At 42.4% G+C, this 25,966-nt stretch overlaps 1 protein-coding gene across 2 annotated transcripts in view; it reads right to left on the bottom strand.

Annotated features, from left to right (window-relative positions):
• Zbtb10 (zinc finger and BTB domain containing 10) overlaps positions 1-24,880 on the bottom strand; it is a 32,651-nt gene extending 7,771 nt beyond the window's left edge. For both annotated transcript variants that reach the window (XM_075971484.1, XM_075971485.1), the window contains exons 1-3: positions 23,933-24,880; positions 11,062-11,944; positions 344-442 (exon numbers count right to left, since the gene is read on the bottom strand). In XM_075971484.1, the coding sequence (XP_075827599.1) occupies positions 344-442; positions 11,062-11,944; positions 23,933-24,880 (1,930 nt within the window). The remainder of the gene's footprint in view (positions 1-343; positions 443-11,061; positions 11,945-23,932) is intronic.
• Positions 24,881-25,966: the final 1,086 nt, after the last annotated feature.

The following is a 25,966-nucleotide window of genomic DNA, read 5'->3' as shown; positions in this document are numbered from 1 at the left end:
AATACTTCCTAGGTTGCTGTGTACCCAAAAGTGTATCACATCAATAGGTTCATACCATTTCATTAAGTTGTTTTCAATGACAGTCATTCTAAACAGTCGGTTATATTAATGCTCCTCAGATCTCGTTAGTGTATCCATACCTCTTCCTTCTTAGTATCAATTTGTATTTACCAAGTTCCTAAAGTCATCGCAACCATAACTAATCTCAGACTGGTCTCTAAGTGGAAGCAACTACACACAAGTAGCAAAGAACCTACGGTAGACTTCAGTAACCATGTACACTAGCACTCCACAGCCTTCAGGTCCTTAGATATGTTCTTGCTAAAAATCTTACTGTACCTACCAGCATCACCTGCATCTTGACCACTGCAGGCTTCTGCCAATAAATTTGAATTCACGGTCCTATCGCCATCAGACCCTGAGAGTAGTGCACCGTCCAAATCTGAAAATGATACAAGAAGTTTATTTACAATCACAGCATAACAATTCACCCAAGAACAGTAGTTTCTTTCTAGACCTCTTTTGTTTATGATGCAGGCCAGTTAAGAGGCCTTCCAGTATTGTTTATCCACCACATGAGCAATCCTAAGCCAGAGAGGCATAGCTACAGCAGTACAAACAAATGTAAACTCCAGGTGAAGCAAAGACCCGAACTTTCCTACTGTCAAAAATGAACACCCTCCAAATACTTGTTAAATAGACGTAACACTCTATGTACCTAATGTGTGCCAAGAGTATGAACTTGCAGAGTCTCTCCTTTTACCATGGGTTCCAGGACTTAAATTCAGGATGCCAGACCTGAGTAGCAACCTCTTACAAGTCTTCTCACCAGTCCTCTTATTTCTGACTTTCCATTAATTGTGAAAATACTTTTAATTAAATGTTTTTTGTGATGCTGAATATTCAACCAGGGCTCCGTAGGTCCTAAACATCCTAGTAATACTACCTTCTTTACAATGTCATCATGTAAGATGAGACAGAACATACTAAAAACAATGACAACATCATTTTACTTTTTGTATGAATATAATGCCTGAACGCATGTATGTGCACTATGTTTGTGCCCATTTGAGCTCCTGGAACTGGAGTTACAGATAGTTGTATGCCATGATGTGGGTGTCAGATAATGAGAAACAAAGACCATGAGAAAAGGCCAAGTATATGAAAGGGCCCCTGAATTATTTTTATCCCATTCACAAAGTATTTATAACACTCTTAGAATAATACTTGGAAGGTTAACAGGGCAAGTGGAAAGAAGGCAGGCTTGTTTTGGGAATCAAAGAATGAGGGAATGTTTTATGAAATGTGACTATAACATGGAAGAGTGAGAAACTGAGAAGAATTATTTTAGGGGTAAAAGCAACATCTTTAAACGCTGCCAGAAGTCACTGAAAGATGTCAAGGATACTCAACATATATCAACAATGAGAAGAATATTTTTAAGAATCCAGAATTTGCGGGTAGAAAGAAGGCTCAGCAGTTTAGAGTACTGGCTGCTCTTTCAGGAGTCCTGAGTTTAATACCCAGAAAACACCTGGTGGCTCACAACTACCTATAATGGGATCCGATGCCCTCTTCTGTCATGCAAATGGAGCACCATGCACATATACATAAAATAAAATCTCTAAAAAGAAGACTCTAGAACTCCAGGTAGGAGTATTCAAGAGAACAGTGCTGAGTGTGCTAGGCTCGAACCAGTAATTCCAAATCCTTGAGAGATGAAGACAGGAAAACTGACCTGAGTTTGTGAAAACTGATAACACAATTTCAAAATCCCAGGACCTACATGAAATGTGCAGTGAGTGTGTCTGCAACGCAGTAACCCAGCACTGTTTTGGCACCGAGAAGATTGTTGGGCATTGCTAGCCAGGTTCAATGACAGATCCTGTCTCTCAGGGGACAAATGAGCAGGACACAGCACCCTCAATACCAATACTCTCGAAAAGAACAGGGTATAAACTGACAGCAGAAAAAAATTTAAAAATAGTAAAATTCCATTGCACAAAAACTCTTAGAGACTATGATCTATACAAGGTTCATTTTCATATAAACATATCCATAATTTATTACCATGGCATATAAAAAAGCATGCAGTTACTTAAAAGCAAGCCCTTTATTTATCATAACGAAAACGGGTATTTTTCTTTCTCTTTCCTATTCAGTAATTTCATTTACAACACAAATGTTGTAAATGCTAATTTCTTAGCATCCTACAAACTTGTTTTCCTTCACCCAAACTCACTGATTCAAGAGACTGACTGCCCTGTCTTGTTTATACTGGGCTCCACATAGTTTCTTCTCACTATTCAAAGGCATATTTCTGTCAACAAATAGTCCTTAATACACTCTAGTTTCCTCAATACACTCTTATTCTAATTAAAAAGATCAAACCTCTACCTGAGAACCCTCCGCTGCCCAAGTCATAAAACAAACTTCACAACTCACTATCTGGCATACAAATATATAATATAGCCCTAAGCCTAACTCACCTCTCGTCCACTCACTTTGTCTTCTATCCTCTTGTCCTTGCACTCCAGCTTCTTGCTACCCTGCCATGAATATCTTTGTTCCTCTCCCAACAAATTCCCCTACAACACCACACCAACTCTCACTGCATTCTCTCCCAAATCTTTTCTGGGCTGTCAGCCCACCTCCCATACTGGAACCTTTCTCAGGATTCCTAAGCACCCAATAGATCATGAATTACTACTTACAAATTAGTTTTAGGTAAGATATTCTTAGTCTTAACCTCTAAAATGTGCTTGGTATCTTGAGATGTAAATTTTGTTTCCAGACTCTTTATGATGTGGAAAGGAATTTCCCAGAAGTATCATTTGTTATACTGTAACCCTTTTCAAAGAGTACAGCTTTGAGAACAAAAATTTTCAAATACTCTGGCTGGAGTGTGATAGCTCAGTTACTTATAAACCAGTGCTGATAAAACGGAGACAGGCAGATCCCCGATATTGCCTTACCAGCCAATCCAGCCCACCTGGCAAAGCAGGTTCAAGGCAAGTGAGACTCACTTTAAAAACAGAAAAGGGGGTGGAAATAAGGTGGATGTGCACACCTGTCTACATGCAGACATAGATATTCAAAACAGAAAACAGCCAGGCAGTGGTGGTGCATGCCTTTAACCCCAGCACTCGGGAGGCGGAGGCAGGCAGACCTCTGTTGAGTTCGAGGCCAGTCTGGTCTATAGGGCAAGTTCTGGACAGCTTGGGCTGTTATATAGAGAAACTGTCTTGAAAAAAACAAAACAGGAAAGATGCCTCAGTGGTTAAGAACAACTGGCTGCTCTACTAGAGGACCTGGATTCAATTCATCCACTTAAAGGATCATGATCATCTTCAATTTTCAGTTCTTGTCTAGCTTCCACGGGCACCAACCATGCACATAAAAAACTGACATACAGGGCTGGAGAGATGGCTCAGAGGTTAAGAGCATTGCCTGCTCTTCCAAAGATCCTTAGTTCAATTCCCAGCAACCACATGGTGGCTCACAACCATCTGTAATGAGGTCTGGTGCCGTCTTCTGGCCAGCAGGCATACACACAGACAGAATATTGTATACATAATAAATAAATATTAAAAAAATTGACATACATGCAAACAAAACACTCAATGCAAAAATTAAAAAGGAGATAAATTCAACAGTCTGGTCAACTTACTATATTGCTGTCAGAAGCAAATAGTATTATATAAACTTGAGGGGTAGGATGATATGATAGGTACACAAAGCACCCAGTTTGCCTTGCATTACCAAAACACAACTACTTCTCCAAACTTAGAGGTCCACATTAATAGCATTCAGACAACTTATCGCCTGCAGCAAACAAATCACAAAAAAGCTCTCTTATGGATTAGTTCACATAAGGCTTCTTTCTTCAGCTACTAAGTTCCTATAGCTTCACCTCTGTTCCCTGGGGTTTCTTACTTGCAGGCTGTAACCACCAATACACCCAAATGAAACCGGAAAGGAAGGAAACCAGAATTGAGAGTCTATATAACTCTTGCACCCGAGAGGCAGAGGCAGGGAGTCTCAATAGCCAGAGATCATTTCCAAAATGAAAAATAAAAAATATCAAGAGCCAAATTCGTGGGGAGGGGGTGGTGGCAGACACTTTCACAGTTCCATCTTAAGTATTTAAAAATTCTTATTTAGTAAGATTTCATGGCCCAACAACTACTAAGTGAGCAGTAAACCTTCCTTTTGGGGGGTTGGAAGAGGCTCATTCTTCACAACATAATCTTTAACAAATGAAGCCCTTAAGTGTTGCCTGAACATCTAGACATATGGAGTCCAAGTCCATAAACAGAGAGGAGAATGCACATTAGTCCAACCACCCACTGGAGTACATAGGCAGTACCCTGCAACCACAACATGCAGACTGCAAAGTGGTGGTCTAGGCTGAACTACATAACCAGACCTTGCCACAACAGAATCATATCTATGACAAAATTTAAGACAAAACATTAAAATATACAAAACATTTGGTTAACAAAATTTTCTTTAAAAATTTGGGATCTTGAACACTTATACATAATTTCTAAATTCTGAGCTGTTTGCTTTCCTCCTTTCCCATTAGAGAAGTTGTTCGAACTACACTAGGGGATTCTTAAGAAACAGAACCATACCTAAAACCCACATTTCAATCAAAGCAAACTCCACAGTTCTAGACTACTCTGAACAGTTCATACAAGAGGTTCTATTATAAGGTCAAAACAGTGCGAGGGCTCAGAAATGCCCAACAGAAAACTATTTTAATGGCATGTGAACTATCTCAGTGGGTAAAGGCATGACCTGCATTCAGGCTCTGTGAGTTACATAGTAGGAGAATAGATTCTCCATAAACTGATCTTTGACTTCCACACACAAGAAGGTATATAAATACACGTGCGCATGCACACAAGCGTGTTAATTTTTAAAGAATATGTATGATTTAGAAAGCATTTCAGAATTTTGCAATACCCAAAGTAATAATGAACAATAATTATTACCACAAATATAGGACAGAAATGCTGACTAGCATATAATCCTAACTAAAAGTTTCCTGCAATTAGAATTACTAGTTATTTTGGATACATGCTTTATTAAGATTCCCTAAAGGTATGTACTTTGAGCACTGCTTCCTCAAAACTGTTTTCTAAGCTGGGCGATGGTGGTGCACGCCTTTAATCCCAGCACTCGGGAGGCAGAGGCAGGTGGATCTCTGTGAGTTCGAGACCAGCCTGGGTCTACAGAGCTAGTTCCAGGACAGGCTCCAAAGCCACAGAGAAACCCTGTCTCGAAAAAGCAAAAAAACAAAACAAAACAAAAACCTGTTTTCTAAATGTCAAATTATACTCTATTTCACTAAAAGGCAATTATGTGAGGCTAGGGTCAGTGAGATGGCCCAGTGGGTAAAGATGCCAAGTCTGTTGCCCTGAGTTGGTTCCCTGAAACCCATGAGGTGGAAGGTAAGGACTAGTTCCTGCAAACTGTCCTGTTTCCAAATGCATACTGTGGAAACCTTACATATGCAACATGCAAAATAAATGTAATAAAAGACACAGGTTGTGGTAGCACATTCCATTTACCAAAATGCTCCAGAAGCTGAGGCAAGGGGATCACAAATTCAAGGTCTTCATGAACTATACACAAAGTTCAATGAAGGCCAGGACATTACTATTAGCCTGTGCCAGATATAACAAATAAAAATTTAAGGCCTAAATGCGTATTTTATTAAGTAAAGCTCTTCAAAGAAAACCAGCCCACAAATCACAATCCCAGAGAATCTAGACAACATTGAGGACCCTAAGAGAGACATACATAGATCCAATCTACATAGAAGTAGAAAAAGACAAATCTCCTGAGTAAATTGGGAGCATGGGGACCTTGGGAAAGGGTTGAGGGGGAGGGGAGAGAGGCAGGGAGGGGAGCAGAGAAAAATGTAGAGCTCAATAAAAAAAAAAAATCAATAAAAAAATAAGTAAAGCTCTTGCCTTGCATTCACAGCGCCCTGTGTTTAAAACACAATATTGAAAAATAAACTAGTGGGCTGGAGAGATGGCTCAGAGGTTAAGAGCATTGCCTGCTCTTCCAAAGGTCCTGAGTTCAATTCCCAGCAACCACATGGTGGCTTACAACCATCTGAAATGAGGTCTGGTGCCCTCTTCTGGCCTTCAGGCATACACGCAGAAAGAATATTGTATACATAATAAATAAATAAATATTTTTAAAAAAAAAGAAAAAGAAAAAGAAACTAGTAACTAAATTTTAAATCTTATAATTTACCCAATTTGGTACTAAATTCTAAATTTCCCAGTAACAAATCAATTAAAAAAATTAAAAATCATTAGAACTCTTTTGATTGGCAAGTTTTCAGTTTAGTCTATAAATCCAATACGAAAGGACAAAATTTTAAAATCCTTGATTCTCCTTCATGTATTCCTGTGTATAGATATGTCTTTTGATTAAGACAATTCAGTTAAGTCAAACAAGATATGCTACTTTAAAGAATCAAAATGTAAGACTCAATATAACCTCCAGAAAATGTTCGGAGATGCAATACCAGCTTCAACATTACAACGGGACAAGAAGATACATTCTTAGAGCTGCAGTTACAAACTGTAGACTTACGACCTGGGCGAAGTCACGTTCCCTTTACAGGTTTCACAAGTCTAAATGTGCCAAGCATTGATTTTTAGATTTCAAAATATTCACTAGCACTTTTCAGATGTTTGTAATAGGAGATTTAAATTCATGCAAAAACGTTTCACTATTTTTTCATTATTTATTATATAGAAGTTTATGAACAAATTTTCAGGTTCAGAATGAATTTTTTTTAAGATCTTAGCATGAGACATGAACCTGAAGAATCCTTTTACTATGGAATAATCTTAGGAAAGGCCTTCACCTTAATAAACACACAGATTTGTTTTGTTGTTAAGAACTTCCTTACGAATTCCAATTCTCTATATTCAAAACAGGAGAAGGGATGGCACCTAAATTAAACATGAGTTCAGAAGTATTTAAATTTCTAATCCAATTAAAGGGTTTAAAACTATGTCCAAATTACACTAAAAAAGCAGAATAAGGGTATTCCAGAAGTTAATTTTGGCTCAATATAATGGCAACTTCTATTAACACTTATCATATACACAGGCTGCTTAAGGTCATGTTTGTCAGCATTCAAGCAGGCCACGCTATATAAACCAATTATCTAACGTTTGGCAAAAAAAGCACACAGCACTGGAAAACTGTTATAAATAACTTCATGACCATGGTAGATAACTGTGCATGTATGCTTGTTTAATTTCCATATGCTCTTGTAAGAAAATAGAATGCATTTTTAAATAAAGATACTCACAACCAAACCACAGAGAAACCCTGTCTCGAAAAACAAAAACAAAACAAAAAAAGATACTCACAACCTTAACCAAGTCAATCATACCAATCCCACTCATGAAATGGGGAGTCAGTTTTAATGACTAACTGAATCTCGGCTCTTACTCCACCATCAGTTGACATGCAGCTCATCACCATGAAACCAAATGTGTGACTGAAGCCAAGTTCAGGCACCAAAGCGCTATAAATGATGCAAAAGCATGACATTTATCATTTTTAGAATGAGATAAACTGACACATTAAACTGCCAGCAGTTTTTGGTGCTTGCTAAAATAATTGCTAACAATGTTGAGACTTTTCAAAGTATTTTCATCATGGGTCAATACTGTTGTTTTTGTTTTTTTTCTGTTCTTTTAAAGTCATTCCAATTTTATGTGATAGTTTCTCTGTTTTTTTGTTTGTTTCTTTGTTTTTGTTTTTTTGAGACAGGTTTCTCTGTAGCTAAAGCCTGTCCTGGAACTGAATTAAAGAGATCAGCCTGCCTTTGACTCCTGAGTGCTGGGACTAAAGGCATGCACCACCATTGCTAGGCTTTATAAGACCAAGATTTGCTCTAATTAGTTCTGCCATCACCCAAAATACCTGCTTGTTTCCCAAAAATTTTTTTATTATATTCATGTTTCAGTGGTTTAGGGTGTGTGTGTGTGTGTGTGTGTGTGTGTGTGTGTGTGTGTGTGTGTGAATACACACTTTTTAAAAACACTCTAGCTACTACCACGTTGGAATACATTATCATTTTTGAACTGTCAGGACTTAAGTCAATACTCAAAATGCCAGCTGAGGCATTAGATAAAAACTACTTCAGAGGGAGGTATGTTGGCACACCCTTATAATTTCAGGACTTGGGAGGTGGAACCAAGAGGATCAGGATGGATATAAAGGTGATACTCAACTATAGTCAGAGGTCAGCCTGTGCTACATAAGGCTGTCTCAAAAAAGTCTCATCAGGGATTTGCTGATAAAACTGATATAAAATACAAGGAAAAAGAACAGCAGCAGGGCAGGGTGATACACACCTTTAATACCAGCACTTGGGAGGCAGAGGCAGAGGCAGGCATCTCTATGAGTTTGAGGATAACCTGGTCTACATAGCAAGTTCCAGGACAGAGTTACATGGGGAGACCCTGCAATATGCATGCACATTCCCACACGTTAATTTAATTATAAACATTTGGCCTATTAGCTCATGCTTATTATTAACTAGTTCTTACATCTTAAATTAGCCAATAATTCTTGTCTATGTTTAGTCACATGGCTTGGTACCTTCTCTTAGTAAGGTATTCTCATCTTGCTTCCTCTGCATCTGACTTTTGACTGCATCTCTGTCTTTCCTCTTCCCAGAATTCTACTCTGGTTGCCCTGCCTATACTTCCAGCCTGGCTACTGGCCAATCAGTGGTTACGAATACTGGCTGTTCTTCTAGAGGACCTGGGTTCAATTCCCAGCACCCACACGGCAACTCACAACTCCAGTCCCAGGCAGGATATCTAAGGACCTCTTCTGGCCTTCACAGACATCACGCACAACCATGATACATAGATACAGATGCAGGTGGAACATTCATGCACATAAAAAAAAAATAATGAATTTTTAAAAAATGTACAAGAGCCTTATCCAACAGCATTTTTCTTTTTTCTTTTCAAAGCAAGAACCCTGAATCTAATTTCCTTTGTTTAGCTTTTTTTCTTACCATTATCTATAACAACTTATAACCAACACTCTGTTAAACAAAGACAAATATTAATAGTCCATTTTTTGCTAATATAGACAGTTCTAGGCTATTTCCTGATAATTGGGGGCACTAATAATCTTGTGGGGACCCAAAGAAAATTTAGTATTATTTCCACATCATTATTTCTACTAGAGAAAACTAACTCAAATCCAAAAAGTCAAAACCCATTTCCCAGGCTTGCCTTCTGGAAAGGAAACAGTTGTGTGACGACGTGCAGGATGGCTCAGTGGGGAAAGATGTTTGACTTGCCAGCTTACAACCCAAGTTTGATCCATGGAACTTTCATAAAAGTGAGAACACCAGAAAGCAGTCCTTTGACATTCACATGTGTGTGCTACGCTTTCACACTTACACACACACACACACAGAATAAAAATAGTAACTTTTAACAGAAAGTACTCCATCAAGATGGGCAGTGGTGGCGCACACCTTTAATCCCAGCACTCGGGAGGTGGATCTGAGGCCAACCTGGTCTACAAGAGCTAGTTCCAGGACAGCTAGGACTGCAACAGAGAAACCCTGTCTGGGGAGAGAAAAAACAAAACAACAACAACAACCAAAAAACCCCACTCCTTCCTCATTATACAAATCACACACCAACAGGCATGGTTTTTGTGGGGGGTGGGGGGTGTCTTTTTTTGAAAGTGTCTGTGAGGGAACTTGCTATGTGGACCAGGCTGGCCTTGAACTCAAGAGATCTACCTGCTTATGCCTCCAAAATGCCAGAGTATATACACAACCCTATCAGTTCAAGCAGGTTTTGAGGTAAAACAGGCATTTTCACACAATAGTTAAAATATGGAAAATCTCAACCCCCACCCCCAAGATGCTTCAAAATTAGGAACAGCCAATTTAAATCCATGCTATCTGTATTCTTTAGCAGTCTTTTACTCCAGTTTTAAAAAGGTCTTTACCACCAATATGGCATGTATATACTCACTTAAGAATATAGTGAAAACAAAGTCCTCTTTGCCATATGTTTGAAAAGGAAAACTAGCAGGCGGATCTCTGTGAGTTCGAGACCAGCCTGGTCTACAGAGCTAGTTCCAGGACAGGCTCCAAAGCCACAGAGAAACCCTGTCTCGAAAAACCAAAAAAAAAAAAAAAAAAGAAAAGGAAAACTAAAATTCTTCAAAAACAAACAAGCCCCACCTCCTAAACTATACAAATTATATATAAGGAGACTCAGGTGACAACTCAGGACCTCCTGCTTCTGAGGCCCTGTGCTAAACAGAGCAGCTCTAAACAAATTAGAATTCTCTGATTTGGCAAAATTCTATAGCAATAAATATGCTAATGTTAACTAGCTCCTACAAATATTTCAAAAAGACAAAGTGATTAACTCTACACACGACAACTAAACACTCCCTTCTAGTCATGCTAAAAACAGGGCAGAGGCTGTCCTGCAGGAGCCATACTCTGAAGGGTCCAATTTAAGAGTTTAATCCAAAAATTTTCCAAATTGTTATAAAACAAAAGCAAGCTCTCTACAACCACTTTATTTTACTTTCAGTTAACTGATTTATTAACTGAAAGTTACTAAGACATTTACTACTTATATAAGATAGAGCTCTTGTTGAATGAGCTGCCAAACAGTGATGTTCAAATGGCTAAGTTTATTAAATGCATTTCTGACTTAGAGACAGCTTCATCTTATGATGTGTTTACAGATATAACCTTATCCTAAGTCAAAAAGTATCTGTATATGCAATACTCAGTTATTAATAAGACAGACAGTACTTTAGTTAGTACCCAATCTAAAACTTTTAAACTCACACACACACCAAAAAAAAAAAAAAAAAAACAAAGCCAAATTTGAGTACCCCTGTTCTTACTACTATTCATGATTAAACATTTTCCAACTAAAAAATAAATCTCAAAATGATTTCTGAAGTACAATCAGAATGAAAACTAGGTACCTTTGCACACATGATAGTTACCTGGTTCTTCCTTGATGAGTAGGGAGTTATTTTCTTCTGGATAGGCAACAGGTGGCTGCATCACTGAGCAATCTTCTACATTTGTTTCATTATTAGGTGGTATATTATAAACAAATCTCTTGGTAGTTTGGTTTTTCCTCCTTGCTTTGCCAGTCTCTTGAGAGCTTACATTATTCCAAATAAACACTTTTGTTTTAACTTGAGATTCATTTTCAGCCAATTCAGGAGAAGCATCCTGGACCCAGTTACTGTCATTCATCTGGTAGTTTTCTATTTGGCCCTCGTCGACATTACAAGCATCATTTTCAATTTTTATACTACTTGCCAAACTGGTAAGATTCCGTGTCGCCCAGAAGCTGGCGATTTTTTGATCCCTTGATGAAGTCAGGCCATCTCTATTAACTGGTTTCCTATTATTATAGTCCACAACCACAGACTCTGGAGCTTCTGACTTAATGCTTATATTTAAGGCATCTTTAATGAAATTTCGGCAAGTTTGGACAACTTCGCTCATTTGAAGGTAGCTGGCCACTGTCATCACTTCAATGGCATTTTGGCTTGTGAGCACCAGGTTCCCAGAATACAGGAAGTCCAAGATGACTGAAAAACCTTGAACTGCAGCAATATCTAAGTGGGTAGTATTGTTTTGGTTAGGGCTTTCTTTGTTTGAAACACAATATAAAGTCTTAAAGAAACGGCTGCCTGCAACCAGGATGTTCTTATGAGCTTTAAAGATTTTCCCGCTCACCACAATGCTGACATCACAAAGAATATCTTTCTTTCTCTGCTCATCTAGTTGACGAAGAAGTTGATAGCAATAAGAGTTCTCATTTGGCCTACTATTAAAGTCACAGTACCCCTCCTCTGACGGTATTTCTGACTCCTGTAATTAGAGGGAAAACATTAACATTAAATTTTATTTACATTTTAAAGCCCCCAAACCAAGGAAAACAAATGTAACTGCCAAAATAAATAGTTAAACACTCAAGTATATCAATTCATGGATAACTATATATTTTGAGACAGAAGTGTCCGCCATACTCAACACTGGGAGGAATGCGACTCACTAAATGAACAACTCTTACTGAGGATCAGCAGAACATCATTGGTTCCTCTTTTCAAATATAAACTAAGGATATGAATTAAGAAACTTTAAAATGAAAAGAACAATTATTTTCTTAAAATTTTCATTTATGAGAGAATCAAATTAGTCTGTTTTATCTCTGATAGGAAAGCAGAAGCCTTCCTCTTCTCATTAAACTTAAAATACTCAAGTTATAACACAGTAAGCATATCACCTTCCCTAACACTATTAGGTAGTTAAAGTCTGGGCAGACACTGGCATAAACAGTTTAGGCCAATGAAGTTAATTAAATCTAAACTGGTAATGTTAAGAGTGGCAGGAGAAAACCTGCTTCCACTATGAGTATATTCGGTTATAATTCTAGTCAACTTTCAAAATGCTTTCTCTTTAGGGTCCCAAAATACTATCTCATCTATAAGGTGATTAAAAGTTCCTGAATTCAAGAGGGTTCAACGTATATAAATTTTACTTCCCATGATGCAAACAGGTATTCATTATAGTTCTATTTAGCATGATTCCCAGAGAGCAATTAAGCTAGACATAGTGGCCCGAGCCTATAGTCCCATCACTGGTGAAGCTGAGGCAGGAGGATGAGGCGTTCACGGACATCTGACTACACCGTGTGTTTGAGGTCAGCTTAAAAAGGAGAGGGACTGGGGCTGGGAGCTGAGTTCAATGCCCAGCACTGCAAGAAAAACAAAACGTCATATGACACAGGGCTGGAAAGGTGGCTCAGTGGTTAAGAGCCCTAAATGCTCCTGGCATAGGACCTTGGTTATAAATTCTCAGCATACACAGGTGAGCTCACTACCATCTGTTAACTCCAGTTTCAAGGGATATAGCACCCATCTTCTGGGTGCAGTGCAACTGTATCTTCCCAACACACACACAAACACAATCTTAAAAAAAAAAAACCTACATGATATAAGAGTATGATCTAATTTCAGAATGTGTGTCCTCTGGCAATTCACTCTCCCTGAGGCCTTAAATGATAGTGATATTAACAACATTAAACATTAGTTCTAATTAATAACTGTGGCTTCATTCAGGGAATAGGTAGGCAAATGCTCCAGGCAGAGCTCTATATTCCCCATCAACTTCATATTGCTTTGCACTATTTCTGCACGCTTTCCAATTGTTAACAGTCAATAAATAAATATAAATAAATAAAACCCACAAATGTGCAACAAAGCATTAGCATTCTAGCACACGAAGTGCTCCCAGGCCTGTGGACTAGGATGGACCTGGAAACCTGCGGTACAAATAGCTGCTGGAGTGGTGAGTGGACAACACATAGACTCAACTGCAGTATACCCTTGGTTTCTTGAGGTTATTCTACCACAGCATACCTCCTAACCCATCCTTTTACACCACAATCTTCTAGACTGTACATTAGCTATTTCTCTTCTACTAAAACTCTAACAGTCAGGAATAACAACAAATCTATTTATTCAGTAGAGTAAGTCTAACTTTTTGCTTTGAAAGAGAGTGAGGTTTCAAAACTGAGAGGATAGCTGAAGAATGTGTGGCACAATGAACTTCTAATCCAGCACTAAGGCAGAGGCGAGTGAAAAGGTGAGATGCTCAGTGATGGGTGCTTCCCCTCTTCCTGCACAATATGCATGCATGAGGTTATTTTTAAAATATGAATCTTGTATATAAACCACATTACAAAATTTCCAAATATTTAACATAAGTGAGTAAAAATATTTGACTTATGTAAATAAATGCAAAAGACAATTCTAAAAATGTCTATAATAAGCGTTGTTACAACGTAACTTCAAATAAAAGAACCAATCACACTGACCTGATAAAAAACCTGGATCCTTTTAAAAACAGACTACCTGAATAAAATTCATTAACTTACCAAAGCTCTCCACAGACAGTAGGAAACACGAAAGAGAAAGTTTCTGGTTGCTGTTGTTTGTTTGTTTGTTTGTTTGTTTGTTTTGGTACAAACCTAGCTTTAAACTGTCAATGGTGTATATCTGGCAAATATAAATGGACTCATTTGATTGGTTCCAAGTTCTACCTAGCAGGTATTACAGTAAAGGTTTGAATCCTTGGAAGAAGTAGAAGTGTTCACCATTTGACAAATGAGGCAGCACTTCTACGAAGGTTCTGTTGTAGGTATGCTTTTGACTGGGGAATTTTTTCAAAAAATAAGGACATTTTGTGTGACAAATGCAACAAACCTTACATAAATAGGTTACAGGACCCAGTGACGTAGCTTAGGACAGCTGCAATAATTAGATAGAACTACTGCCAATTATGGTTTTTACTTTCTCCTTTTGGATGGGATCTTACTATATTATTCCTTTAATTCTAGTTCCAGGGTATTCAACTCAGGGGTTAAGAGTACTGGGTGCTCTTTCAGAGGACCTGGGCTTGGGTTCAATTCCCAGAACCCACATGGCAATTCACAACTATCTGTAACTCCAGTTCCAGAGGACACTGACACCCTCACACAGACATACATGTAAGCAAAACACTAATGCATGGATCTTTATATAAAGAATATAGGGTAAAACAGGGCGATGGTGGAAAGGCAGAGGCAGGTGGATCTCTGTGAGTTCAAGGCCAGCCTAGTCTACAGAGCAAGTAAGTTCCAGGACAAGTTTCAGAAAATCCTTGTCTCAAAAAAAAAAAAAAGAAAAGAAAAGAAAAAAGAGGGTAGGAGGATGAACATTCTAAACAAATGAGATATTTTAAAGATAACCAAGATGGTCTATAGCATCCTTAAAATTCTAGATTTATTTATACAAGAACTACAAGGTGTCCAGTGTCCATAAGGCACAAATAAGCACTTATCAAATTTCTCACACATAAACGTGTCTCACTTCCACCAGATTTATAAACAAGCAGCACACGCCTGTAGGGAAGGAGAATTACAAGGTCAAGGCCACCCTGGACTATATATAGGGCTGCAATAAATTGAATAACAGAGCTGAGCCTGATGACAAAGGCCTATAATGGTGGCAGTGACTGGGGGTAGCTAAGGCAGGAGGATCTCAAATTCAAGACCTGTGTGGGTTTTGGTTTTTTGAGACAAGGTTTCTTTGTGTCAATCTGGCTATCCTGGAACTTGCTATGTAGACCAGGCTAACCTCCAACTCACCACATAGACATGCCTATTTCTGCCTCCCAAGTACTGGGACTAAAAGCATTAACACACCCGGTCAAACAAAAAAGTATTTAAGAAAACTAACTGTAACACCTGCCTACCATAGCCCTAGACTCAATCCCTGACACCACAGAAATAAATGAAAGTATATCTTTCAAAGGGGCAAGCGCCACTGCTACGGATGCATTACAGAATTTACGAGATAGGGTTTCTTTGTGTAGCCCTGGCTGTTCTGGAATTTGGCATCAAACTCATAGCAAGCCATCCACCCGCCTCTGTCTCCCAAAAAGTAGGATGCGTGTTTTGTGTGTCTGTATGTGTCTGTGTGTTGTGTGGTGGAACCCAGATCCAGGCTTAAAAAATTAGGTACAGTATTGGATTGGCAGACAGACTCAAGAAATGACTATGGTGAAGAGGGATCAATACTACAGAATTAAACAAGAATTACTGTGACCAGCTGAGAACCTACTATTAACAGTGTTAACATAGTAGCTCAATTGGCAGAGAGCTTATCTGGCATGCATAAAGTCCTGTGTTTGATCCACAGCATTGTATAAAACTAGGCACAGTGGCAAACATCTACAACCCCATATGGGACAGGAAGATCATTAGTTCAAAATCATCCTCAATGACAAAGAATGAGTTCAGGGGCTGGAGAGAGATAGCTCAGTAGTTAAGAAAGAGCGTTTGCTGTTCTTGCAGAAGAAGTGGGCTGGCTCAGTTCCTAGCACCCATACCATGTCTCACAGTCTGTAACTCCAGTTCCAGGGGATGGATCCTCCACCCTCTTCTAGCCTCAGCATATGCACTAGGTATGCATGTGGTTCCCATCTATCCATACATCCATACATGCATGTAGGCAAATATTTACATCATAAAATAAATACTTTTACATTGAAAGAAAAAAGCATTTGAGTCCAGCCTTTACTACATGAGAACTTTTCTACAAAAAAGGGTGTGTGTGTGTGTGTGTGTGTGTGTGTGTGTGTGTGTGCGCGCGCGCGTGCATGTGTAATGTAAGCTGGAGGGAAAGACATGTTAATGGAAAATAAGACAGCCTAAAGGATGAGACATGGGAGAAAGAACAAAGAAGAACTTGTACTTTCACCATTCTTCCTTGAAGAACTAACTATATTCCAACTCGCAGACCACTTAATAGAGCACTAGCCAAGTCACCTTTTACGGTGAAGGAGAAAAAGCTTATCATAAATAAGCAATAAAACCTCATCATAGCTTATCAAATCATTAACAATAAAAATTAGCAAGTATTTTCTTTCTCACTCAGAATTTAGTCCTTTTATGATAATCAGATAGCAGAAAAAACATTATTTTCAGCGATCATCAATATAAACTTAAAGTACTAAAAATTCACTATTATTTGCTTCAAGAACCCACTAGGAACAATATAGAGAGAAAATTTCTGCTTCTAAGTTTAAAAATAAAATCCAGCTTCTAGGATGTGAGAACAAACAAGGCCATAGCAAACATGACCCCAATCTTCTTCTGGTGTTAGCAAATTCAAGAGCTGATGGGAAAGACACAGCTCTCCTCTGTAGTCTGTCCTCTCCATGGTAGCCTTGTGGGATGATGCTATTCTCTTAAACACCATCCCCACAAATTCTACTTCTGTTTCGTTTATTTTGCTTAAGGCAGGGCTTCCTTATGTAGAGCCGTGGCCTGGAATTCACTATGTAGACCAATTCAAAGACCTGGCTGGGAGTAGTGGAATGCCACAGCCACTATAAATTCTAATTCTGTGTTTGGGGAATGAGAAGGTGAGTGTCAGGTGGTTAAACCCTGGCATCTTTGGTAATCAATTATATATGCATTATCCCAGCTTCCTTCTCAAATTCTAAACCTATATATGCATTATGCTGGTGTCTCCAGGAGCACATACACATCTGATTCGTCCCTACTTAAAATGGTATTGTTGCTCATTTGCTAACAGAATACAATGCAATTCTTTTGTTGTTTTCAATTGGTTTGACTGAGACAGGGTCTCACTCTGAACTCCCACAAACTTCCTACTCGAAACAATGTTTAGGATGGTAGGTATGTTCTACTGTACCTTACAACGCCACCTTTATTGCATGAAAAAGATCCTTCAAGATCTGGTGATCTACCTGTTAAAACCTAATTTGTCACCTGCTCAGGAATTAAACAATCCATCTCTCAGGCATATCAGCTCTATTTTCACTCTCCTGCTGTTGCTTCCTTCCTCATGCACAGCCTAACACCCTTTCCTCCTTGGTCAAAACCTAAGTTAGCAGGAAGGACTCATCAGCCTGAATGGTAGTGTCTTCATTTTTTTAAGTTTTTATTTTTATTTTATGTACACGTGTCTGTGTGAGGGTGGTAGTTATTGGAGTTACAGACAGTTGCCATGTGGGTGCTGGGATTTGAACCTGGGTCCTCTGGAAGAGCAGCCAGTGCTTTTAATTGCTGAGCCTTCTGTCCAATCCCCAATGTTCTCTATTTCTACATGGTTACATTTCACTGTGGCTGCTCCTTGAGGGCAGGGAAGTCTTTCAGGTTTACCTCATGTCTTGTACCCACCTAGTATAGGAGGAAGATGTCCCTTCTAGATATATAATAATTATATTTCCACACAAAAGAAATAAACTAGGTTTTATGAATCAATTACAAATTATACAATGGTAATTTGATGGATCATAGCCTCATCTTTCATACTAACTTTCCCTCTCAGAAGACTTTCAAGGGCTGAGGAGGCATGGATCATTTGCTCAACATATATCAGGCCCAGTGTTCAAGTCCCAATGCAGAATACACCAGCTGTGGTGTTAGAAGTCTCGCACCTCAGTGTTCAGGAGGTGGAGTCAGGAGTTCATCCTCAGCTATACAGAATATGAAAGTAGATTTGGGATACATGAGAACCTGACTTAAAGACTTTCAGGACCCACAAGATGTCTCGGCAGCTAAAAGCACAGTTTGACACTAGAGCCCACTGTAGGAAGAACCAACTTCTGAAAGCTGTCTTCTCCATACACACTCCCACACACACCACATATGTACACACGGAACACAATAAAAAAGACTTTCAGAATTCTTCCTAAGTTGTTAAAAACTAGCCAACCAAGTAAGAGTAAACACCAAGCAACCTTTGGGACTTCCCGTTTCCAAAGCCCTACCTCACCTTCCTCTTTTCTACCTGACAGCAATGCACTCCAACCAGTAATTTCAATCACAGCACTAGGCTGAATCCACTGTTTAATTTCTGGAAAGGTTAACTAAACTTACAATAATAATAATTTGGGTGCATGTTGTAGGCTTAGCAGACTGCAGAGAGTTGACTGAACGAGTGATTTGGGCTCTGAGAATTTCACAATCGGGTAGAAAGTGCTCTGAACCAAGCTACAGTGGTCATCACTGTAATTAAAGCAATTTTAAAATCTTTCTGGGCCAAATGGCCGAATTCTGAATGAGATAGTTCTTGAAATTGACTCTGACACACTTCAGCACCAAACCAGTAAGTTTGTCTTACGGACACTTTCCAATGGAGGGTCTCCTCTTACTAAGAAAGCCTCAATACAGATTCACAGAGGATCTTAAGGAACCCTCCCCAGGGGCTGTGGATGTAGACCAGTGGCACTTGACTAGCTAGTATCCATGAGGCCCTAGGATCAAAAGACTCCCCCAAATAACCTCTCCCCAAACCAGGCATGGTATTCCCATCTATAAGTCCAGCAACAGTGACAGAGGCGGCAGTAAAAGAATTTTAAGCCAGGGCCCCAGATTGCCAAGCTGGTAAGAGTGCTTATCACACAGCCTGACAGCTAGTAGTGCAACCCTTAGAAGGTCACAGCTGAGAGACTAACATCTACAAAGCTGTCCTCCAAACCTCCATACACATATACACAAACGTTTTAAAAATAGGAGTTTGAGGCCAGCCAAGAAATCCTGTCTCAAAAACAACAACAAAACCACATACTACTGCCACCACCAAAACATTTCTCCTTAGCAGTCCTTAATAACTAAAAAGACAAATATGAACTCCAAGTGCAGTAATACTCTCCAAGAGTTCTGAAGCAGATCACTGGAGGCTTGGAGTTCAACCAGCCCGACCACCACCACCAACAACAAAAAAACTAAAAGAACTTTTCTTATTTATATAAAGCATGAGAAACTGGTCATAGCAAGGAACATGTCTGTAATTCCAACAGCTCAGGAGGCTGAAGCAGAAAGATCACAGGTGCAAGGTCTTGTAGGGTAAGAGTTGCAGGCCAGCCTAGGTAGGGGATACCTGGTGAGGGGCGAGAGGATGGCTAAAGATACAGTTCAGTGGTAACGCTCTGATCTAGCTTGTGAGAGTCCCTAGCTTCAATTCCAGTACCTGACCTCCAAGGAATGAGAAATAGAATAATAGAAATAAACTTTAGTAATGTACTAATACCTGCCTGAATTCTCAAAACTCCAGCAGCAAAGAGTGATGGCACATTCCTTTAACCCCAGCAACTCATGGGAGTTCAAGGCCAGTCTAGTCTACAAAGTGAGTTTCAGACCACCCATGACTATGTCTCAAAACACTAATGAACAAAAACTCCAGCATGGTACAAGCAGGGAATCCTGGCACTTAGACCGGAGTACTGGGATCTTCTGTAGGATACTAGCCTGCGGTACAAAGCACAGTAAAATCCTGTCTTTAAAAACACAAGGGGCTGGAGAGATGGCTCAGCACTTGCTCCTCTTTCCCAAAGGGCTGGAATTTCATTACGACCACCCACATCAAGTGATTCACAAAAGCCCCTAGACTCAGCCCAGGGGGTTCTCATGTCTCTGACTTCTTCAAGCACCTGCACTTATGTGTACACAGCCACCTCACACCCCATACACACATCTACACATAATAAAAATGAAAATTAAAAACTTACAACATACAGTCTTTTAATAGAAAAGGGAGACTTTCAGGTGCAGCTCAGTGGTAGAGTGCTTGCCTAGCATAAATGAGGCCTTGGATTCGATCCTCAGTTGTCAAAGAAAGGAGAGCTGGGTGTGTTGACACACGCCTTTAATCCCAGCACTCAGGTGGCAGTTAGGCAGATATGTGTTAGTTAGAAGCCAACCCGATGTACCAAGTTCCAGACTGCTGGGGCTACAGTGAAACCTCGTGGGGGTAGGGGAAAGGAAGGAGAGAGGGAATAAGGAAGCAGGGGGGTGTGGCGGTTCTTCACGCCCACAACTGAAGAACACCACAAACAGGCAGGGTGACAATGAATTCAAGGTCATTCTGAGCTAGAAAGTGAACCCCTGTCTCAAAAAAAGAAAAAGCCTCCATAGGGAGGAAGTAAATCTAGTTTACAGGGTCTAACTATGTAGCCGAGAGGTCCTGCTGCCTCTAGTTCTAGGGAGTATGCCATCACGCCCAAGTCAAACTCAGTTTTTGCCTAAATTCTAGAACTCCCACACAGTGTTTGTTAAGATTGTGTCTTGACTAGCCAGGTGGTGGTGAGCACGCCTTTAATCCCAGTACACCTTTAATCCCAGCTCTCCGGGAGGCAGAGGCGGGCAGATCTCTGTTGAGTTTGAGGTTAGCCTGGTCTACAAAGTGAGTTCCAACAGGCTCCAAAGCTACACGGTGAAACTCTGTCTCGCAAATACAAAATAAAAGACTGTGTCTTGGGCAGCCCAGGCAAACACACACACATATATCCAAGAGCTGGGATTACACGCATAAGCTAAAATTTGTACATAAGAACATTTTTGTATGCATACAAAATTCATCTTTCATGCCTGTTGGAGCCCCTGGCCTGGAGTTAGGGATGGCTGTGAGGCATCGAGTAGGTGATGTCAATCAAACCCCATCTCTGAAGAGCAACAAGTGAGTAATAACCACCTAACCACTGAGCCATCTCTTCAGGCGCCATTTCATTTTTTAAATAAGGAAGCTAATACAAGATACTCTGTGAAACTTATGAATGCCCAGGCTGATGATGGGCCTTGGTCTTAGGAAGTATGAATCAAGGGCAACACCATGACAAAGTGGCTTCAAAACTGATGACACTGAGAGACTCTGGGGCCAACCTGTGCTAAAAGAGACCCTGCTGAAATAAAATAAGGGTAAGAGGACACTGATGAGCTAGAGATCAGAAAATAAAGAAACCTTGGGCCTGGGGTGTGAAGCTTAGCAGTAAGAGCCTAGCAAGTGTAAGGTCCCAGATTAGATACCCAGCACTGCTTAAATCAATTTAAAGTTTCAGCGGGGTGTGGTGGAAATGCCTGTAGTACTAACATCTGAGAAACAGGTAGAGGACCAAAGAAGGGTGAGGCCAACCAGGTCAGCCAGGACTACAACAAGGCACTATCTTAGTTTAGTAAAATAAGCATGACAATAAATAGGGCTAGTGTTTACTAATTATGTACAGATGTTTAAGAATTTTCCTACAGAGAAAGTGGAGGATTAGGACTCAAGACCGACCCTAGGCCCTTACAGACTGTGTTACACTGCCTCCTAAAGGTAAGGAAAGGTGACAGGGCAATGACCACCACAACAAAACAGCAAATTCTGCTCAAAGTACTAGGAAACTGTCACTAATATTAGCAAGGGAAAGAGTTTCAGGTGGCTTTTTTTTTTTTTGAAGAGCAAGCTATCCCTCAAACTAAGGTTAGCTACAAATTAAGAAAAATGATTAATTCAAAGTGGTAACACCTAAAATTCAATCAAGGAGACTAATATATAACCCCTAAGGAATTAACAAAATGCCCTAAAAAAGTGGATGTCTCCTAGATCACATTAAAAGGCACTGTCATTAAGGGGATGGGAAGGGGTAGGTCAGAGATCAAGTTTAGTAAATTTTTTAAAAAAAACAAAAAACCTAGGAATGAGCTGAGATCCAGGTAAATAAATGCCTGCAGGATACACCCATAGTAGTTCTACCATAAGATTATCCAACTAACTCCCTCTCCCGGAGATACGGATCACTGAGCAGCTAATTATAATTTTCAGTCCCATTCATGTTTGCCTACAGAACAGAATATTCTTGGTCCACTGTAGACTAAGAAAACACAATCCATTTTTTAAGTTTAAAATTTCAAAATTGTTAAGTTTTTTTTAAAGTTGTAAATATTAACCTACCAATATATGAAAAACACAGCTTTCCATTTCTACAAGCCACGACATCTACCATCTTACTAAAAACCTTCAGGTATCACTTAACTCTTTAACGCCTGAAATGCATCTTCTGTAAAACAGAAACAAAATTACTGCCCAGAGTAATGAGAATGAGCCTGGCACATCTACAACAAGACAAATGTTAGTGCCTCTTCTCATTACATAGGCCCTAGTCTCAGCTGTCATCCAGGGTTTAAGGCAATTTACTAAAAATTTCTAGGCATTCTTGAAAAAACAAGCGACCTTCATCCAGGCTTGGTGGCACACACCTTTAATCCCAGTAATCCCAGGCAAAGGCAAGGTGGGCCTGAGTTTGAGATCAGCCTGGTCAACAGAGTGAGTTCCAGGGCAGTCAAAGTTACATAGCGAGACCCTCATCTCAAAAAACAGTGATCTTCCTTGTAAGATTTAGGAAAAGTAATTTCTGAAAATATCAAAATCAATCCAAACAAACCCCATTTCCCTGCCTTCTGGGGAAAACAAACAAACGTGCTTTTAAACCTAAAGCCTCTGCTAGATGAGCTGATTAGCTGTGAGCCTAATAAACTACATAGTGTACTATGAAGAGCAACAGGCTGGCTCCCACCAATGCCACAGTGAGGTACTAATACCTGAATGCCGACTTCCTAAAAATCAATGACTGGCTAGCAATACAAAAGGCTGACACCACAGGTCATCTGAGTCATTGAAGTTCAAAGGAGAACTGATCAGTATCTGTTTGACTTTAAAAGGGCTATCAAAATGGTTAGGTTATTATAAGACTGTTTTAAGAAAGAATTGCTTTGTAACACTGGACTGCCCGTTTTCCAGGGAGTGAATGATGTCCAATCACTTCACACTAAATACTTCCAAAGCCGAGCTTAACTCTTCATGTATGCTACCCTGAACAAAGTTTGTGAAAAGGGCAATGAGAGAGTCTTAGAGGAGAAATACAGACAAAAGCAAGCAACTAAAACTAAAGTTAGTACTTTACCAAGAGCGTTCACCAGAGATGGACACCTCCACATTTACATATGCCTCTCATATTTCACATTATCTCGACCTGACATGAGAATTTAAGAGGGAACTGCCAGTAGCACCAAAGCTGAAGAAAACTGCTTAAATCCATTCCTCGGGCTACTTCTAGCACTTTCGTGCGTACCAACACAAGGCTGTTCTAAAATCTGCTCTGATAAAAAAAAAACTTTTTGACCGAAAGTCAATCCTAAAGTTAAAATCTCTTTCGGATTCAATCTCCTAAACAAACGCTTAGTCATTTAAAAAAAAAAAAAGATAAATCCAGCGCTATCATTAGAGAACTGTCGTTCCACCCCTCCCCCAATACATCCACAACTTTGGAAAACTTTGTTCCCAGGCTTTCTAAACCCCTACGCAGAAGCTCCCCCGAACCTCTCTCGATGGGAACGACGCCTTCACCCGGAGGATCTTTATTTTTTCTTTATCCGCTGTAGTTTTAGTCTTTCTCACTGATAAATCTTTCCAGAAAGATCTCCAAAAATTAAAAGAAAAAAAAAAGCAAGAGCAGGATCTACTGTACCTGGGCGTTGGCTTCGTGGAGTTTGTGCTCGGTGGAGACGTGGTGCCTGAGGAGCAGGGTCTTCTTGTAGTTGCGGGTCCCTCGCGAAAGCTCGTCGTGCCCCACCGGGGACAGGTCCGCGCCGCCGCCATCCTCGGGGGGCTTGTGGCACCAGCCGCAGAACATGAGGCCGGTATCCCTGGAGTAGCGCAGCCACGGGAAGTCCTTGAGCCAAGAGGTCTGGAAGGAGCACTGGAGCTTCTGCAGGAGGGACTTGGGCCTCGCGAGCGGGAAGTGCTGGACAGCCTCTCCGTCGCCAGCTCCCACACCGCTGCCCTCCGCGTCGTCCCCGCCATCGCCTCCCGACCGCCTGCTGCTGCTGCAGCTGCCGCCTTCCGCCCCACTGCCGTCGCCCGGGCTCGCCCCCTCCTCCTCGTCCTCGGTGCTGTCGCTCAGGGACGCGCCGTCCTGCATCAACTCCTTCCCCTCCAGCGCGTCCAGCTCCAGCTCCACGGCCGCCGGCCCGCGCCCATTGAAATGCCTGAGGGGCCACGCCGAGGTCTCCGGGCGGCCGCGGCTGCTGCCATTGTTGCCGAGACCCCCGGCGCCTCCCCCGCGGAAGGCCAGAGTCCGACGGTTCCTTTCCGCTAGCAGGGGGCCCCCCGCGCCGCCGCCCAGCGAGGCGGGGCCGCCCGCGTCCTGAGGGAGCAGCAACTCCTTGGCGTCCTCGGCGGCGGCCGCCCCGGCGGAGGCCTCCGAGTCCTGGGGCTCCAGGCCCTCCGAGTCCATTTCCTCGTCGGCCCCGGGCCCATTGGGCTGCTGCGGCGCGGGCTGTCGCGGCTGCGGCTGCGGAGGCCAAGCTGAGGCCTCCCCGCCGGCGTTATTGTTCGTGGGGCCGCCGCCGCCGCCGGTGATCAACCCGCCTCCTCGGAACGCCAGCGTCCTGCGGTTCATCTCACTGAACGACATGGCGCGCGCCGCCGCCGCCCGGTGCCTCGGCTCGCACCCGGCCTCGGGCCGCGTCCCGCGCGCTCGCCGCGGCTCCCCCAACGTCTCGCCCCCGCCCCCGCCCCCGCCCCCGGCGCTGCGCCGCTCCGCGCTGCGCTCCCGCCGGCCCGGCCTCACCCTCCCGCCGGCTGGCGCTCGCTCCCGGGCCGCCGCACGCGTCCGCCGCCGCCGCTGTCCCGGCCGCGTCCTCTCCGCCCCGCCCCGCCCCGCCGCGCTCCGGGCAGCGTCCCCCGCGGGAGAGGTGGGCGGGCGGCGGAGCGGCGAGCCGGGGCGCGTGCGGCCTTCGAAGTTGAGGAGGAGTGCGGGCGGGCGGGCGCCCCTCCGCTGCCCCGCTTCAGCGCCGCGCGCGCACACCGGCCCGCCAACAGCTCTCCGTCCTCGGGGGAGCCGCGCCGCCGACGCCGGCTGCCGAGGCGCGGACTCGAGAGGCGCGCTAAGCCGCCGGGCTCGGCCACATAGCGAGCCGACAATAAAGCCGGCGGAGCGTTTCCGTCCGACCAGGCCCTGGCGGAGGTCGAATGGCAAATGAACAACGGACCGTGCGCCCACAATGCACCGGGGTAGCAGTAACCGCTGGAGGGGGAGAGGGTGGGGGCCGGCCGGGGGAGGGGGCGGGCTGGGCCGGGCTGGGCTGGGCCGGGGGCGCCCGGGGACCGGGAAAGGGGCCGGCCGCTCGGGCCTGCGGGCGGGGGTGCGGCCGCGGGAAGGAAGCGGGCGGCGGGCGGCGGGCGGGGCTCGCGCGGGGCCGGGGTCTCGGGGCGGGGCCGGCTCGGCCAGGACAAACAGCTGGCGGGTGTCAGGGACCGCCTCGGCGCGGCTCGCCCCGGCGCACCGTGCCCGGCTCTCGCCACGACTTCACCTGGGACTCCAGGAGGAACTGCGCTGGCAGCGCGCGGCAGCCGTGGCATCTGCTGAGGGGTGGGTGGCCGTGCCCGAGGAAGTGAACTTATTTTGTTCCTTCACAAAAGACTGGACCAGGCGGTGCCTTCCTCGCGAGGACACCTCCTCGGGCGCCTTGTGTGCGCCGGGCAGCACCTCTGGCCCCGG

This window comes from Microtus pennsylvanicus, chromosome 5 (genome assembly GCF_037038515.1).
Source record: "Microtus pennsylvanicus isolate mMicPen1 chromosome 5, mMicPen1.hap1, whole genome shotgun sequence".
Lineage (NCBI taxonomy): Eukaryota > Metazoa > Chordata > Mammalia > Rodentia > Cricetidae > Microtus > Microtus pennsylvanicus.
This window is presented reverse-complemented; position numbering and strand designations above follow the sequence as displayed.